This window comes from Lampetra planeri, chromosome 26, assembly GCF_965212315.1.
Source record: "Lampetra planeri chromosome 26, kcLamPlan1.2.h2, whole genome shotgun sequence".
Taxonomy (NCBI): domain Eukaryota; kingdom Metazoa; phylum Chordata; class Hyperoartia; order Petromyzontiformes; family Petromyzontidae; genus Lampetra; species Lampetra planeri.
Genome location: NC_136132.1, coordinates 99204 through 118677, shown reverse-complemented (window position 1 = coordinate 118677; position 19474 = coordinate 99204). Strand labels below are relative to the sequence as shown.

At 43.2% G+C, this 19474-nt stretch overlaps 1 protein-coding gene across 6 annotated transcripts; it reads right to left on the bottom strand.

The window, feature by feature from the left end:
- Positions 1–935: 935 nt before the first annotated feature.
- On the bottom strand, positions 936–17342 carry NUP93 (nucleoporin 93). 6 transcript variants are annotated; one of them, XM_078606937.1, is made up of 23 exons: positions 17261–17331; positions 16282–16382; positions 15889–16069; positions 13597–13714; positions 13319–13381; positions 13086–13214; positions 12546–12620; positions 12367–12459; positions 11200–11339; positions 10592–10724; positions 8368–8525; positions 8089–8254; positions 7717–7810; positions 7015–7206; positions 6005–6131; positions 5026–5098; positions 4617–4661; positions 4323–4439; positions 3591–3709; positions 2837–2954; positions 2062–2145; positions 1833–1961; positions 936–1313 (listed from the first exon to the last, which is right to left on the bottom strand). In XM_078606937.1, coding segments are annotated over exons 2-23 (2463 nt in total). In that variant the 5' UTR covers positions 16283–16382; positions 17261–17331; the 3' UTR covers positions 936–1205. The 6 variants fall into 6 exon arrangements, with proteins under 6 accessions (XP_078463063.1, XP_078463062.1, XP_078463061.1 ...); XM_078606936.1 differs by lacking the exon at positions 17261–17331 and adding an exon at positions 17137–17256; XM_078606935.1 differs by lacking the exon at positions 16282–16382 and having other exon boundaries at positions 17261–17342.
- Between the last annotated feature and the right edge of the window lie 2132 nt (positions 17343–19474).

The following is a 19474-nucleotide window of genomic DNA, read 5'->3' as shown; positions in this document are numbered from 1 at the left end:
TAGGCTCCATTTCTGGAAAGATAGAGTATTATTAACACAGAAAGGGTATTAAAAAGGGCATGAGTATGTCAGGTTCCATTATCCATTGTGTACCTACAATGGAGAGAACTATGGCAGAGGCAGGGACTTTAAATGGACTGTATATTTTTGACACCACACTGGAATAACTCTCAATATCAATGTAAAAGTGCAACATTAGGATAAAGGGCAATAGAGAATAATAAATATCACCAACTCATCACCGATAAACCCCAACACTCAAGCATGAAATTCCATTGCCATCTGTGCAAAACAATTACAAACTGTCATAGCTTTAAAGTATATATTAAAAAAAACTATAAAACGTACGCATTATTAATAATAATCCCACTTGAATAGTTCACTCAGGTTTTAATAGGTATAAATCAAGCTTCAACCCAAGGTAAATAGACATACACCAATGGCATTCTTCCATGGCATTGTCTATTAAGTGGCTGCCCCAGCAGATTTCTCAAATGCCATGTCAGACACATTGGAGTTTAAGCAGAAGCTATTTGGAAAACGTAATTCAAAACCTGTTGGCACTCATATAACTCCGTATTAGGCGTGCTTAACGCAAGTGTTATCAGTGAAAAAATATGGTTCAAAGTTTTTCTCCAGAATTTCTAGATTTACTGTGAAAATGCATCCCATTAACAGATGGTGGATGCTGCACCGAAGAAATAGTTTTTCCACATTTACCAAAACCACATTTGTGGTTTCACTTCAGAAATGTGTCCAACGCAGCAGGCCTCTAGCATAATCAGCGCTGTGATTCTCATTTCATAACTTCTCCACTGCACGCTGTCCCACTGCTATGATGTCATACGCTCAGTGCTATCCAACCACTCGTAACCATTAGAGGCTTGGGAAAATACCACTAGACATAACATAAAGTTGCAAGGGAAATGTGCACATTGTATTCACCCCTTTATGGGCTCCATTTTTATTATAATTGAAAGTACACTTTTGGTCAACAACGTCATAAAAAGTAACACAAAAAATAACAAAAACACATTATGCCGTGTAAATTTTTTAAGCACCTATTGTGCGCAGAACACATCGTCCTCCTTTTAGTAACTCCACAACCAACGTGTATGGTTACGCATATTTTGATGATCACTGACTGGGCAAAGACCACAACACCACTCCGCACTGCCCTCCCCCTGCTTGGCCAGCAGGAGTGGTCAGTTCATGAGAGACTCCATCTGCACCAGGCGCGCGTTGGTATCACCAACCATGCGGTACGGAACGACGCCCGAGAACATGAGCAGCACCTGCGCTTGCCTGCGCAGCTGCAAAACGCACACAGGAACAGCACAGCATGCACATAATTATTCCGACCCGAAAATGCAATCACAGCGCAGCGCCACGACACAAAGGGGGATCAGGCTATCACACCGCCTTGTCGATCATCGCTCTCTCCCATCAATGACACTTCTGAAGCCGCTGAGAAGAAACGCACGAATGGATTCGCATCGAAGCCCCCAGTAAATTCGTTGGCTCATTAGGTGTGCAAGTCCACGGTTATATATTCCAAAATTATTCATCAGTGGGTCAGGTAAGATTACTTATTGAGGACCATACTCTTTGGTTCTTTCGGTAAAGTCAAGTAAATAGAAAAACAAAATTCTATCTGCGTGAATATTCAATCTACGTGACTTTACCGAAAGAACCAAGGAGTATGGATTCCTGCAGTCACGAAAGCTTCAAATCAAGATTTTTGAGGACCGTTCGCCATTCATTAGTCGAGCATTACCGAGGGAGACACGTGGCACAGCTGTGTGGATATACTGGGTGGGATGCACACTCACTGCGTCCATGTCGTCGGCGGTCCTCTGTGGCCTGGCAGGGGCGCCACCCCCAACCGCCTTGGCCCGGCGGTACTTGGTAAGGAGGATGTTCATTGTGGCGAGCAGCACATCCGGCAGGCTGTTGCGCACCTGAGCCAAGCGATGCACGTGCATGCCGTCTTAGTTAATGGTCACTCTGAATTTACAGTGCTTGCAAAAAATCAACAAGCCGATTTATAAAACAGCGTACCTCATCTGAGAAGTTCCGAAACGCAGCTTGTCTCTCGTCAATACTGTCTGGGTCAAGAGGCACCAACTTCAACCGCTCCATTACCTGCCGGTGATAACAGCGTACACCATGCAGCACTGTGATGAAGGCATCACTGCAGATTCCACATCCACTCATCTAAATAAGGGCACAAAGGTCAGTAGCCGAATTATATTTATTTAATGGAGCCTCTCATCTGCTACGGCATTGGTGGGATAAGAGCGCATTGTGCATTTCTTAAAAAATTAACACAATGCACTCTTTGTTTGCTGTAGCATCTCTTCTGCAGGCACGAGACACATGGAGGATTATGACCATTTTTGTAGCAGTAGCAATACATGGGCTACTAGATATGTAACAATGCATTTACTCATCGATTCTTACTTTCACGATACATTTTCATGCATGTATGCTAGTGTTACATTTAGGGTCATGAATGTAAAAAGACAGGTGGTACATATGCAACAGACAATATAAACTAAATCTTGACCCAAAGAGTATAATATAAACTAAATACACAAATAAGACAAAACTAATTCGATAAATTGGCAGGGATACAAATGACAGAGAATGAGAGTTATAATATACGATAGAGATGGTACAAACTAAACAGTAGAAACGAGAGAAAAGCAAATATTCTTGAGTTGAACCACAACCCTGAATCATGACAATTCATCCAACTACGGCAGGATAAATAGTTCGTGTATTTCTAGGCCACGCCATGGAGATTTGCCTCCGAGTGTGTGTGAAGCCTTACATCCATGGCTCTGTCCACCTGGCCCGCGTGGTACTCCTCAAAGAAGGTCATGAGGTCCAGAAGCAAATAGAAAGTTGCACCGATCCTCTTGTCCGTGCTGATATGCAGAGTTCGATACCTGTGTGTGCGCGCAGACATGCGGATGTGTCAACAGAAAAGACCTATGTACTTAGGTGAACGAACAACAATAAACAAATTGTTTCGCTCAAAACAAAGATCAACCAACAAAGGTGATAATCAATAGTCCAATAAGTTTATTAGAGGAAAATATGTACACATATATGTAAAGCTCTATTTGCAAACCCACTGTTATATAGGGGGGGGGGGGTTCCCCATGCCGTGCGGGTTATCGAGGCTATTTACCATTGTTGACCAGGTTGGTCAGTACATACTTCACAAAGCTGGTTAGTGTGGTGTGAATACAGGGAACAAACATGTGGAAGCATAGAAGCGCAGTACAAACATTTATTTTGTTGCACTGTCCTCCGCTGCCCACAACGCAGCACAGCCCCGCCGCCGCTGCCTGTAACAACCTGGCGTGTAGTCGTCACCCATAAAAGCACTAAAGAGGATCAATGCTGCTTAGCTTACGACATCTTACCACATTGAAAGCATTCGAGGTTATTTGCTCATGGGCTGTAGAAAAACAAATTGCTGCAAAACAGCATCAACAATAAGCAGCTAATTAACTGAACAAGCACGAGCTGATGTGTTGTTGTCCGTGTCCCTTGCTCCAGAACATGTGAGCACTGACCTCTCCGCAATGCCGAGTGCCATGGTTTTGAGTCGATCGCGGTTGGAGTGCAGGGCACCCTGGGTTGACACCACGGGGCTCAGGAGCTGGTTCATCAGCCCAAGCACCTTGTCAGCTTTCTGTGCCATCACAACAAAGAGCAACATTATCAGCGCAAAGCGTGAGCAACACGCACAGCACATATGGGCTTGGATTTTATCAGCACTCTCTCGCCATGAGGCACAAGAGGTAATGCACAATAAAAATGCAAAATGAAATCCATCCCGGCTTCAGAGTAGTTCTCCTATGTAAGTTCATCTTCATGGAATAAATAATAAGTCATGCATATCCTTATGTCAATCCATTGCATGATGTAGACCACGTTGATGGTGGGGTTGCTTGACAATATTTTACCAAGCTGATCCAAACTTAACCAGAGCAAAGTGTATAGCATTTTAGTGCATTTGTCAATTATCAGCCTCAATAGGTGTTACAATGCAAAAATCATCAATTAAAATCTATTCCTACACTCATGATACATGTATTGAATCGCACACAAGAACCAATTATAATATATTCATGTACGTCATATGTAGTTAGTTCTTGTGACCCGTGCACCCACTATGATTGCAACAGTATTCCAGTGTTAATATAAATATATGAACTGTTAGATCAAATCGTGATCCTGAATCATGCCTATCAGTTACAAGCCTCTGCTTGGTTGGCAATGAAAGTTGTCATCCCTGCAGGTACCTCTGCCAGGTCGTACATCTTGACAGCCTCCTCAAAAAGGCCCTTGGTCTCAGCCACAGCTGCCACCGAGCAAATGATGCCCCTCGTGTCCTGAGAAAACTTGTCGATCACGCCCGGCTGTAAGTTTGAACACGTGTGCACAGGAGCAGGGTTCAATGACAGCAAAACAATGAAAAGACCGAACCAAAAGCAACACGTGATTTAATTAAATCAGCTGTGCTTTTCAAAGATGCAGACTTATAGTGATTGGCGGAGAGCTCGCAAGTCGCCATGCTTTTGACTTTCAAATCTTACCCTCCTGGTCCCATCCCTCTCAAGCCTCCCCAGCAGCATGTCAAACTGTACACACAGAAGTCAAAGCCATTAGTTAAAATGAAGACTGAACAGTTGCAACTATGAGCCGAACTATTGCTGAATTACATTCGCCAGCTGCTTTCATGCTTTTGATTTGTTCGTGAAAGCGACTCTCACAGGGCTATTACAGTGACGCTCAAAAATAAAACATATAAGGCTATTATGAAGCCAATATACATTTGTTATGACAAATTCCTTTAAAATGTGCCTCTATTATATATATGAAAACACAAAGAAAACATATTCCTGTATTTATTTTGAAATTGCATTCATATACATTAGCACGTGTACATTTTTGTGTCTCCACCCACATGTAAAAAATAATTTGCACGGTAATCGAAATACATACCTCCCGCGTCTCTATCACAAGCTCCCCCACACATCGCATGAACATGTTCTCCCCTTGTCCATCTTTCTCCGCACTGCCAAGAAAAATGCACAACCCCAAACGAATGCTCAACTCCCATCAGTCATAGCACATGCGCTAAAATTCCAGCATAAAAGCAAAGGCACATGCCATGGCAGTGGCACGGTCTAACAAGGTTTAGCCATTTTCCAATCTATTTATCAGCTTGCATTGAAATACACAGTCTGTACGGTAAAAATCTCTCTACGATCTCTGGAATGAGTGCAGGGACACGACGAGTAGTGCACGTAGGTGCCCCACGCCCCTGGGGCATGCAAAGTCTACCTCGTGATCCGCAAGTGATAAACTAGCGCTCTTTCATTTTCAGACATTAATTTTCTCAACATTTTATATTTCATTTCTAACAATAAAAAAAAATTCAGCCCCCTCCCAAAGATTATTTTCACACACTGCCAAGAGGCACATGCAGTGCTCTCCTGCCAGACCTACATACAGCCTCTTCGTAGTCTCTGGCCTGTGTGTAAAAACCTGTCAGCTATTATTTACTCTCTTACATTTCTTAAAGCTGAATGTGGACGACAAAATATAATATATAATAAGATCTTTGCAAAAACATTTTTTTATGTTACCAACAAGGTTGAACAATCTTCCAAATATACCAAAACAACGCACCAACGCAAACTGTTTAACATATAAATATACATAAAAAAACACATTTGCACATTTTTAAAACCGTTAAATCATTCAGGCAATAGGATGCTCTAAAGCAAACAAAGGTATAAACAACTTAACACGCACAAAGGACTACTATAAAATCAATAAGAGTACATTACAACACTTTAAAAAATGTGTACAATCATGAGAGCAAAATCTCAACGAGACTGATTCAAGCGCACACATCTGCCACGGGGACATTATAAGTGCAAGCGCTGTTGGGGAAGCAAAAAAAAAAATCACTGACCGCAGGAAGTAGAAGTACTGAAGTGCTTCCCGTGGGTCAGTCGCCTCAAACTTCCTCGTGTAGAGCATCAGCAGCCTCACCAGGTTAAGACGCCGCATGGGACCAGGATCGTTGGACTCTCTGCTCACTGCCGACCCCGCCATCGTCACAATCATTACCTCCTCATCCACTCAACTTAAAGGTGTCCATTGGATGGCATTCATTTTCGTCAAGGCACCGATTAACGGGAGCAATATTAGCGACATTATTTTTTAATTGACTAAGCATAAGAGGAAATAAGAAAACAAAAAAATCGACTTAATCACAATATGCAAGGCCCTTTTTTTTAATCCATTTCTGGATGAGGGGCATCTCACGCCGATGTGACCATACCTCACCACGTTGGTCAGTGCTGGTTGATGTAGGTGGGGTGTACATGGCTACTTTATATTCGTCAGGTATAAGATTAAAAACACGGGTTTGCTGGTGCACAAACAGCAAACAATTGATTTTGCAATATTGTTGATGCAAGTTATTGCAACAAGCAAAAATGAAAATTCTATTTAGTTTTTTAGATACTCTAACTGTATGGTCCACACACAGCAATTCACTTTTTTCTCAAATGAAGCTTCAACATAGTTTTGGTAAACACGAGACACACAGCATGGCGATCAAAGACGGTTACCACATGGCGCGCTTTTAGACGCGCTTCTGTGGCCATCTGGCGGTTGGCTACGTATGGTGCGAAAGAAGTTCAACATATATACATCCGTATCATATCTACAAAAGCCATAAATCTTGACTTAAAGCTTCCTGATGATGAACGCTTGTGTTGCGATCGAAACGTCGTAGTTTTTTGTTATTTTCTTTGAACCTATCTACGTGACTTTACTGAAAGACCCAAAGAATACAAAAGCCATGTTTTTTTTGTGGGATGGGTGCGGGGATGCATATTATTTTCAATAAGAGGCAGCAGCCATGGTTGCTACCAATCGCCACCGTCGTGCATCATGCGAGCGCAGCAGACGTACACAGCTGTGCCGCCTGCAGCGGCGGCTGGAGCAGCAACTTCAGCTCGTGGAGGGCGAGCGCCACGTGCACGGCGTGCGCCCGCAGACGCTCCACGCGAAAGAGAAATGCCACGGCCGCCTCAAACTGTGCCGTCAGGAAGAGCACCTGGAAGTAGAGGAAGGGTTGCTGGCCGGCCGAGAAGTGCGTCTCCCCTGCATGTACACGCAGATCACGGTGCAACACACACGCACCTCCCATCAGCATACGTTGCGAAACAAGTTCAACATACATACATACACAGAGACACGCATCAACATGCCAGCCCAACACAAACTCATGATATTTGCATCAGATTATGAACAACAGCAGCAGAGAGCCCTGCAGGATTTGGAGTTAAATTTCAACCTGTGCTAAGAATATACTAACCGTGAGACCCCAGGGATGAATTATGTAACAGTCTACCTTCCAACTACGTAAGTGGTTTAAAGCCAATGTCTGTTTTCATTGCTGTTGAAAGCTTAGGTCACTTGACAAAATGAAAATAATCAATGAATAATAATCATACTACATTTTATATATATAAAATGCTGGCTGGAGGGGTAAGGCGGGACGGAGGGACACGTCCAAAGGACGTGCGCATTCCTAGCAATTAATATTGATAAAATACTGTATATTAGAGTTACAGCCAGAAGCGAAGTTTGAAAGTAAACACAGTATCGTACCATACTCCTCCAAAAGCTGTGTCTGTAGCTGCGGCAGTGATATGCGGTCTTGTGTCCCCAGTCCAGCCTCCTCCTCGAAGCTCACCTGGTGAAGCTGTGCATAGCAAAGCGAAAACAGCTCAGTGACAAACATGCCTTTATACGCACACACACATTACCATTTTAATGGCACCAAGCATGCTATTTTCTTGAGTAAGCGCCTTAGCTTGGCTAAAAATCCTTTTGACTCACACTATCATATCTGAACTACTTTACTTATTTGCCAGCTGCTATTTTCACATGTAGATGTAGTCTGCTAAGCTAAAAACAAACCACAAAACGAATGCACTTCCAGTTTTGTTTGTCATCTGACAATACAGAAAATAAGGTTACCCGCAGCCACAAAAAGTCGTCCGTTTTCTCAGCAACGTCCCCGTGGAAGTCTGTGACGTCACACCGGCCAATCAGGCAGTGCACGGCACGCTTGTACGGGTCCGTACCGTTCCTGACCGCGCGCCGGTAATGCGTGCGCAAGCGGTTCGCCGAGGTTGGGGAAAGCCTGCATGTCAATCCATCCAAAGAACAAATCAGTAGTCATAAGCAATCAGCTCTATCTAATAGCATGACTGTGTAATAAATATAAATTTTTGTTGCAATGGCACTATGACTCACATGCGGTCTTGGCTCTGGGCGTACTCTTGTAGCCAGCCCACAAACTCGCCGAGTTGGTGCTGTGAGCGGTTGGCCACTGAGAGTGCAGCTGTGACATCGCCGCAGCGCAGGCAATAGTAAAGCACGGCCCACACGGGATGAGAATCAACCTCCCCGTCCTACAAAACAACACCACAGTGAAAGGTCATGCAAAAACGAACCACAAACTAAGGAGCTCCTCTACACAGGTGAATTGCTTGAAAATAAACATAAGACTCTGCCTTCAGGAATGCATGACTCTTTTGCAAACATAATTATAAAAGAGGATGAAGACCTCCCCAAGCCGTGTTAGCCATGGGGGAAATGTAAACTGGTGAAAGAGATGGCATAAACATTTCAAATACCAATTGCTATTTATATGAGCCATGACCAGGATTCAGACTGAGGTCAGTGGCTAGATGTTAACTACCTCGCCTGGTATACAGGAGGTCGTGGGTTCGATCCCAACCCTGACACCTGTACATTTCGAGTTTGCATGTTCTCCCTGTGGTCGTGTGGAGTTTTCTCCAGGTCCTCTGCTTTCCCCCCCCCCACATTTAGAAACGTGCATTTAGAGTATTTGGTTGCAATTAATTTCCACGTGATGATGAGCCACTTCGTTGAGCTATAATTTTTGGCCAGGTCGCTTCTGAAAAATAATTTTCTAGCTCAGTGGGCCTTACCTGGTTAAATAAAAAAAATCGTTTAGTTTGCAATGCATGAACCATGGCACCACTGCTTTTGCCAGCACAATGAAAACAAATACACTTTCACTGTTATTATTATTATTATACCACCGTTGATTATTTTCCAGTTAATGCAACCATTAAAAAAAGTGTATGCATTGTCATTTTAATATTGCTTCAAAAGCTATTTCTTATCATGTTTTAAAGTGTAAAATAACATAGGCTCATCTTCAACAACATTAATAAATGAGATCTGCATTATGGCTACAATACTGAAACTGTTGATTTATTTATGAAATAAAAATGAATAGTAAAATTTAGGAGTATTCATTGTAATATTCGTTTGGTAATTTATTTTTCTTAGTTATTACTTTCGTATTATTTCACACCACCAAAAACAATACTTTCAATTGAAGATGCACAACAATTCATGTACAACAGGTTCGCCAAACAAAAGGAAATAATTGTTGGAGACAACCAGAAAACAAAAAAAATATGCATATCCAAGGAAATGATTGACAAACATTAAGTGGTGCATGAAAGCAGAATGTAGGGATTTTTTTTACAATGAAAAGCAACAAACCTGTATTCTTAAAGAAGAACGTTTTCAACAAGTGCAAATTACCTGCTATATATATAGATAGGATACATGGACTGTTAAAGATAAAGGGGGGAAAAAAGCTTTAAAATATTCAAAGAAGCATGTAGAGATTAATGATGGGAATCCTACGTGACTTTACCGAAAAAAACCTAAGAATAAGAACACATGGGTCAGAGAACAAACGCAGAATCATACTTTTTGACTGTTAAAAAGTGGCCCTGGCCAGGATACACCACTACAGGGGATTATATATAGGAGATGGACAAGACTTCTGCTGAAATGGCAAAGGAGACAACATGCCCGAGAGGACGACCTCCGTGGAGATGCAGCGATGAGATCAGCTCATGCGCAAGTTGGATTGTGGCATTGGAGGACCACGAGGCATGGTGACAATGTGGATGCCTCTATTCAACAGTTTATAGATGGCTGATGAGGATGGTAATGTTTCCCATTTTCATATCTTTATTATCTATTATAATATCATGGGACCTCCTTTGCCAGTACCAAAATATGAAAATAAGCTGTTCCCCTTTTATCTGGCAACAAAACAGGTGTTAAGTTGTTAAAACACCAAACTCAAACCTTTTACAAGGAATCATGTCTGCATGACAATGCATATATTATCAAGTAAGTTTTTTTTTGCATTTTGACCACAAGTATTGTGGTTAATGCAGACATGATTCCTTGTAAAAGGTTTCAGTTTGGTGTTTTAACAACTTAACACAGCTGTTTTGTTGCCAGATAAAAGGGGAACAACTTATTCTCATCTATTACAATATTTTCATTATTCTGTATCTCCAAAAACATAATTTTTTAAATATTTACATGAGGGATTCCAATTTGTGTACAGTAATTGATATTTTCTAAGCCTGTTATTGCATGGCCGTGGACTCTACAAGTGTTCTACAAGACAAGGAACCTGAAGGCCTGGAAGATGAGGAGGCAGCTTGATGTTAATGAAGCTGTGGATGAGCTGAAGGGTCCCCGGCACTCCGCCCAGCTTTGCCTGTTGCAGGTTCCCGTACACCGTCGTCATCACATAGTTCTTGTAGCTGTTGGCAGACATTTTATGATTGGTGAACTTTTGGCACAGTTTAATCAATGTAATGCCCTCGTTCAAGATCATCACATTTGTAGAGCTTTTGACTAGTGTGTCCTTGAACATGAGGCCAATTCAGGGGTGGACCTTTCCAGGAAATGTTTTCTTTAAAAAGCCCACATCATTCCCACAAAAAAACACAACTGAGCAAATATACAGCTTGTAAATGTTGAAATGCAGTAGAAAAGGGAAAAAAACACCACTGACGCCACCTACAAATATCACCAAAATCATGCGATGCAGAAGTCATTGACAGTATTAAACAGGGACTGCCTGGCAGGTGACATTTCTGCACAGCGTAGAGCCCACGCTTACAAGAGAGAATATATTTGCAAGCAGTTACAGTTTTCAGCTTCATGAGGTGTGATTTTCAATTTAAAAGTCTGATGTGTCCTCAAAAGTTGAAGCAGTGAACCTCACAAACACACCTTTGCTCCAGGTACAGCAGGGCCTGCCGGACGAAAGCAGACTGCATTTCCTTGTTAACACGACATGATAAAGTGTCCTTGGCTGGCACCAGAAGCACATCAGTCATGTGCTGAACCATCGACCACAGCTCTATCACATTCTATACATACACACACGTGAACAAATGCAACCACATTGAAAATAAGCATAATGAAAAGATAAAATGTCATTCTAGCCAGAGTTGTTGATGCCACCACACATCACCAACGCTCTCCACCCCATGCTAGATCCCGCAGTTGCTGCAGGTACACGCGCCCTCCAAGATCTGCCCTTACAGTATCTGCTCTTCTGTTTAGTTGCTGGACTTGTGAAGACCGGTCCAATGTCTGCCAAGACCAGCCCTCCTCCATCCTATTTACACAAATAACTAGACCTCCCTCTAGTGGAAGAACTGATTACAAGATACAGTCATAGAAAATGGTCATTTTAAGTCAAACGTATACACTGTGTAATGCCAATACCTAATTACAGGCTCGAGGTACCAGGACAACTACAGATTGGTCACGGAACAGGAAACAACCAGCTGTACGTAACAATAAATACTGGCTGCCATGCAACTTGATGTTCCAATTCCAGATTATAATTGAGAGCACCCCTAAGGCAGCCAAACAGATGCGATAACTTGATAAGAAAAATCCCAGACCACGAATGTAAGTATATAATTATATTGGCCGCAGTAAGCTAGCTGAGAAGATCACAGTTAATGGGGGATCTGCAGTTCCGTTGAGACAAATAATCACATCACAGAATATCAACAATACCAGGTTTAAGACAGATGTAGATATAGTGAGGTAACGGTAGAATATCCACACGATAATCTTCTGGCTTGATCCCAAAGCCCTAACGTGCCGAAACATGGCCTCAATACCACATAACGCAACACATAATACTCCAACATTAAAGTCCATATATTTTATAACAATTATATGAAAATTCACAGAATTCTACTTGCTTTTTTTATCCACTTCGGAATTATTTAATGCTCAGGCCTGACACCCTAAAACTGCAAAGAACGGCACATAATAGTATCACATTTTGCATTGCTTAAATTACTTTATTTTCTATGAACGCATTCACAATTTGCCATGTATATAATACGTAGATATCATTTTGGGTACCCATCATACCTTGTCGTCAAGTTTGTCAGCTACGCCGCCAAACATTTCCACCAGGCTGGGACGGATCTGTGCCTGCACAATCTTTTCATTGTAGACGTACACCTGTGTGGGAAGATTCACCCTCCTATTAGCGAAGAAATAGGATCATTAATATGAAATGGATAAGGCAGGTAAAGTGTCTTCTTCACCTGGCGTGCATAGGCTATCTCAGTGCTGTCCATGGAGCTGCGGCCTGGAGGGGCGGTGTCCGTGAGAATGCTCCGCTGAAAAAAGGAGATGGGAGTTTCTGGTTTTAGCTACATGAGGGCATAGTGAAGCGCTGTACATGAACAGTAACATGTTTCAATGATAGATCACAATCAGAATATATATTTATCCTGGCGAAATCTGATGAGCTATAAGCTCTTTTTCACAGATGTCCAGTCGGGGCGGGTTAGAATGTTACAACAAGAAATAATTTTTTTTTTAAACATCTTGACAACCAAGGTATATTTCCCATTAAAAGAATATGAAAACAATGAAGTTGACAACAGTTTATACTTTTATGAAACAGAAATGGTGCAGACTTCACGTATCAACATTTATACACCTTTAGTTGATGTTTCATATCTATTTTTCATGCCCTGAAAAATACAAATAAAAATATATTGGGGTACAATGTCCACTCAACAGAAATGTTAACATTCAATATGAATGCTAATGTTATTGCCAGATACTGGGAACCAGACCTCTGCCTCTGGAGCAAGATCGAACATGTCCTCCTCAGATCCCAGCAAAGTGTTGAGTATTCGCTGCTTCTCCTGCTCCCACTCTACCAGCATGTTATCCCAGTGGTACTTCTCAGCCTGAGCAAAGGTCTGTATAAAGCATATGCGCACGTTTCACAAACAATAAATTAAAAGGTTGTGACCAGAAAGAACATTCAGTGGTTCGTTTTATGAAAATAATAATGTTCACTCACCCTCCTTCTGGACTCCTCAATAGCCGAGAACAAAGCATTATCCCTTTCATTCTTCAAAAATCCCTGAATAAGAGCATTTGTATATTAGGATAAGAGCAGTATGGCATTAGAATAACATAACTTGTTTACATCGCCTTACAGTAATAATCAAGTGCTACTGCTTTAAAGACACAACTCTGATCGAGCATATGGTATTACGAAGCATTTCAAAATGAGTTTCGCTTTACATCATATGCAAGGTGTGAGTGTGCAGTAAAAACACCCAGCCAGTGGCTTGCCTGTATGTCAGTGTCCCGCACAGGTTCCAGGGGCTCAAAGGTGGTAACTGCGCTCAGGCTCTCAAGGCGATGGGAAATGTTTGAGATGTCCAGGCCCTTGGAGCCCAATAAAATAGACCTGCATTCCATTATTACGGGAAGAAATAAACACACACACACACTGACCAAATGTTTACAAGTGATCCTTATGGCGGGACCCCGGGGTACCCAATAAAAATGGCCAAGGCAATTAAATATTTTATTTCTCGGACACTATTTTTTCCAGGGGTGTACTTTACTCTGTAAATGGGGTACCAATCAATCCAAAATCAGCGCTACTCCACGATGTGGAAACGCCAAACATTAGCATACTGTGAATACTGCATCGTGTACAGCTCGTTGAGATGAGTCGATTGCCGCATCGCCGACCATCCAGACTAAAAATGACTGCATCACAGACATTATGCGAGAGCCGGGGTACTATGGAACCCCGGGGGTACCGTCATAAGGTTCAAGTGTGCGAATGTTCCTGATATTTTGTGGAAACCTGCTTTTACCTCCACCACTGAAAACAGGTGGGGAAAATCCACCAGGGTTTTGCCTATTTCTCCAAGATGTGAATCTGGCTCGTAATATATGAAATGAGAACCTTGACATAGTATGAGAGCTATTTGGCCACACCTCACCATGTTGGTCTGTAGATTGGTAAAGGGCAGCGTAGATGGAAAATAGTAGTAGCGTACAATGTTCACTGCTGCCCACAACATAACCTGTATCCTATGAACAACCTGTTGTATATGGTGATCACCCACTCGAGCACTATTCTGACTAAATTCTGGTTAGCTTACTGAGATGTGTTCACCCTCTCCAAGCTCCTGGAATGCCCTGCCCTCATCCAGCTTAAAGACCAAATAACCTCCTTTTCCAACTTCTGCTCCTTTCAGTCCGCCGACCATCAGACCACTGCATTTATCCAATTGGCCATCAACCGCATCAGAAAATCAACTGGCTGCTAAACACATCTTCATAAATGGAAAATTTTAAGACACAGCCACAGCGCAACTGTGGCCATGCAATCCAAACAATGGCCTATATAATCAACCACTATAGACTGGACACATGCCATATCGTCTGCACTACCTCTCGTGGCGACAAGACCTTGACAATAGCATTTCGCTCCTAAACATAATTCCATACACAAGAACAAAATTTCGATTTAAAGCTTTCGTGACTGCAGGGATTCATCTTCTTGGTTCTTTCGGTAAAGTCATGTAGAAGGGAAATAATAAAATAATAAAAACAAAACATAATAAAATAATTCTCACGACGTTTCGGCCACAACGCAAGCAGCCGTCCTCAGGTGAAGACCAGGTCTGTCGGAGAGGACGGCTGCTTGCGCTGTCGCCGAAACGTCGTGAGAATTATTTTATTATGTTTTATTTTTATTATTTTATTATTTCCCTTCTACGTGACTTTACCGAAAGAACCAAGAAGAAGAACAAAATTACGTACCTCATTAAGTTATTTGGTGTCAAATGCCATTCCTACGCAGATGACACCCTACTCTTTGTGTCAGCTGATTCCACCGAAACCTCTGGACCAGAGTGCACTGCTACCTTTCAGCAGTGGTTTTAGGCCAATGATCTTTCAACGAATGTTTCCAAATCCGAGGCCATCCAGATCGGCACCAGAAAGCAACTCACCAGGTTCCACGGTCCCTTCTGATATAAAAAGCACAAGTTCCCCCATCCATTTATCTGACCACATCAAGCCCCTCGGTGTCACTTTGGACTCTACCTTATCCTTCGACAGCCACACCAACCACATCATCAGATCTTGCAAATACCACCTTAGGGTCCTCTGTCCTCATGTCCACTCATCACCAATGAAATCGCCAATACCATCACCTGCAGCACAGTTAGATCTCGCCATGACGATTGCAACTGTCCTTGCTTGATCCCCAAGAAATCTAACAAAAGCTCACCCATGTCGACCTCGACGGCCGGTCATCCTCGGGTAAATTGCCTCGCTTCCCTCAAACTGGCTTCCCGATCACCTGCCTTTGCCACTGTGACTCCACTTTCAGTCGTCCACTGTATCTCTCTTGACTCCTGTCACTTTGGACTACAGCTCACGGTTAGAACTCTCCACAGCAGGACTCACAACCCCTGCGCATGATAAATAGCATTCCAGTAGTATTATAAACAACAAAAATATTCTTACATGCAGGATGTTGTGCATGTATCTAAAGCATAATAACAGATGCATCGTTGTCCACTCTTTGTCGTCAGATGAACGCATCGTTACACTTACGCCTTTACGTCGGCGGCATCGTGGGAGGTGCGAGTGAGAGTTCGCGAGCGGAGCCGCTCCCCGGCGAGCTGGATCTCCTGCAGATTGCGCTCCACTTGAGGCAGTTCTGACACTCCCTCGATTTCAGCTGCCAGTTGCTCGGCCTGCTGCAGTAGTTCACCGAACCCCTCCATGTCCATCACTGGACACACACCATTACACATCAAAGTGTCATATGAAAAACTATTTTAATACTCAGGCAACTTTAAATCCACTGAAGACGTCCCCATGCCGTGTCGGTCACATCATGTGACCATACTTCACCACAGTGGAAGCGTGAGATTTACTGTGCGTTTTCTTACTGTCCGCTGCCGGTAAGTGTGATTGTTTACACATTAACTGAACAACACTAACTTTATATAGGCTTCTTCAGGGGGTTCACGAGTACTTTTAAACCTCAAGTCGAGCTTGGTTTCCCAATCACACGAGCATGGGTCAGCTCCTGTAGACAGCCTCTGGGTCAGAGTGGAGGAAAGTGCACATTACTACAGAAGGCCAAATTCTATCCATAGCACAACCCCTGTTGACTCTACACTAAATGGTGCTCATGTTATCGATCCAGAAGGGTTGAAAGACTGAGTCTACCCACAAGGATTTTCATAATTGTGAAACCTGGTTAGGATATGAATCGAAGGCGAATCACCATTATCAGCCACTGCTGGCTGGTCACGATATTGTATCTCAAATGGTCCTGAGATGCCGGAAAGACGGACCTGGTTTCCAATTTAATTTTAGCGACAAAACAATATAACGTAACATGCATTCTTTAAAGTTATTTTCTCTCATTTAATTAGCCATTCTTTAATGGGCCTGTTAAAATATCCCAAGTGCAGGACTCTACTGAAACATCCTGAAACTCGTGAGGCTTTCCTTCGCAAACAGAACGAGTGCGATTCAATAACCCATCCTTACAATAGTAATGTAGTATTTTAACTCGTTTTACAGGACCACCGCACGATTCATTGTTCAAATAAACCGTTGATTAGTTTAAATTGTACGTGCGGTCACTCATGGAAAATAACTGTACGCGACCTCGGGACGGGCCTTCGGCCTAGCCGCGGGGGGGAGGGGGGCGCTCCGATTCCGCAATGCCGCAAGGACCAGCCGGTGCTTCATCTACGGCCTTACGCGACTGTCACTCCACGGGGTTTCCTGCTTTAAGGAAAGCGCTCTCTTACGGTATTGTTTAAAAGAGACCCCGGAACGTACTGCTGTTTTCTCGGCGGCGCTGATGGAGCTGTTAAATGTGTTTGTGTTATAAATTAACAACAACAAATCATTCCACGGGGTGTAGAAGCGTGCACGCAGCCCGGAGTCCCGCGTTCTCTCTCACCTCTGATTGGTGGAACCCACGCTCCCGGCGGGCACCGCGGTGCTGATGCACAAGGCTCTGAGCTGAATGCAGTTTCTGTTCTCAACCACAAGGGGGAGACGTGCTGAGCCGCCTGAGCTCTTCTCGGAACAGATTGGGGGTTTGTTGTGAACAGAATGGGGGGTTGTTTTGAAGTGATCAGGGGTTTTGTTTTGAACACACTGGGATTTGTTCTGAAAACATAGCATAACTTTGTTCACCAGCGTTTTATTCATAACTAGCGGGAAGTACCCAGCGTTGCCCGGGGGGAAAATACATGTAAAAAAACTTCTTAAAACTTAAAAACATAACATATACAAATGGAAATAAAACTTCGATCATTACCTCATTCATTAAAATAAAGCCCAACGCGCGGTGGAAATAAAAACTTACGCTCGCGCGCCAAGATTAAAATATTTAAATCGAGCAAAGCAATCGAAGGTTGTAGATTTCTTTTGAATCGGCCTATTCCCGTTTAATCGATACCATAAACCCTCACCAGATATCGATTCTCGCCAGTCCTGTATGCGGGTTGACGCCACACACTTCAAGTTCAAGTTCATTTATTAGGTATAGCCCTGTGAGCCATTCAGCTCTTGAATCGGGTGCAACCGCAACAAACAAAAAACTAAAACATGAACAAAAAACATCTTAAAGTGAATGTGACTAAGTGCAAACAGAAAATCCAAGAAAAGACAGCAAAATATTGCAGAAAAAACACCGTACACCAACGCTGTGTGCAAAAATCCCAGTGGGATGCAAGTCAAACAACAACAACAACAACCACAAGACAGCTTAGATTAAGGCCATCAGTCTAACTCTGTACTACAACAAACAAACATGGCTAAACCAATACACTTTTCGAAATCACCAAAATAAAGCCATGAAAGCAATGAAAAAGCAATCATAGGAACTGTGACAGAATTTTCACAATAAATGGCATAAACAACATGTACTACCAAAACCCTGCAGCCATAGCTGGCTGCATGAGTCACTCCACCTTTAAGATCAGCACACTAAATCAAAACACAGGTCATACTTTGTAGCGATCATCCGGAGCGAAACATTTTATTTTAGGTCACTGAATAGCACTGGCAGCTAGGGGTGTACAACTCCTCTAGAGCAGTTTTGAGTGAAGATCTCATAGGTAGTGACTCAAGTTTCAATTTATTGGCAACAGCATTCCAGACCCTGGGGGCATCAATAGCAAAGGCCCTTCCTCCAGTATATGTACGGCAATAGGGAATATTAAGCTGGTAAATGAGTGTAGACCTTAGGTCAAATTTGTTCTTTGAAACAGAGATGAGATCCAGCAGGTAATCTGCAGATTATTTTGCAAGTACATCATGAATAACTTCATGGTGACCCCCCCCCCCTCAAAATACAAAAGTCTATTTTTAAACGTTTAACATTGTGTACAGTATGGGAGCTAACCACATGGCAAATAAACAGGACCCTGCGGGGTGGGCTGGTAGGAATAATACTAATACCGGTACAGGGATATCGACCGCACACACACGCACACACACGCGCACACACGCGCATAAACGTACACACGCACACACGCACACACCGCACGCACACAAAGACAAAGATCCCCCGTGTAGCCTCAACAGACTGTCGGGGCAAGTGCTGTTAGCGAGCAGCACCTATGAAGGCCGGCACGGCACACACACACACGTACACACACATGCACGTACACACACACACACATACACGCACACACACACGTAATGAAGTTGTGTTGCTACGCTTCCAGTTCGCCGTGAATAACGATCCGAAGCCCAATAGCGCCCATTCATCACGCCGCTCGAGTGGGCCGGACACGCACACACGCACGCACACACACGCACACAATCACACATATACATATACACACACGCACACACGCACACACAGACACGCACACACACGCGTATACACACGCACACACACGCACGCACACACGCGCATACACGCGCATACACACACGCATACACACGCACGCATACGCACGCACACGCACGCGCATACACACACGCACACACACATATACACACCTCTCACCTGCAAGGCAGCGGTCGCCGCTTCTCCCACATCTCTCGTCGCGGCAGCTGTAGCGATGGTGCAAGTTTGTTGTTGTAAAGTAATTTTGAAGCGAAGTTTAAAGTTTTGCCGTGATGGCAGGGGGAGCGGGCGGTAATCTTGTCGGACAGG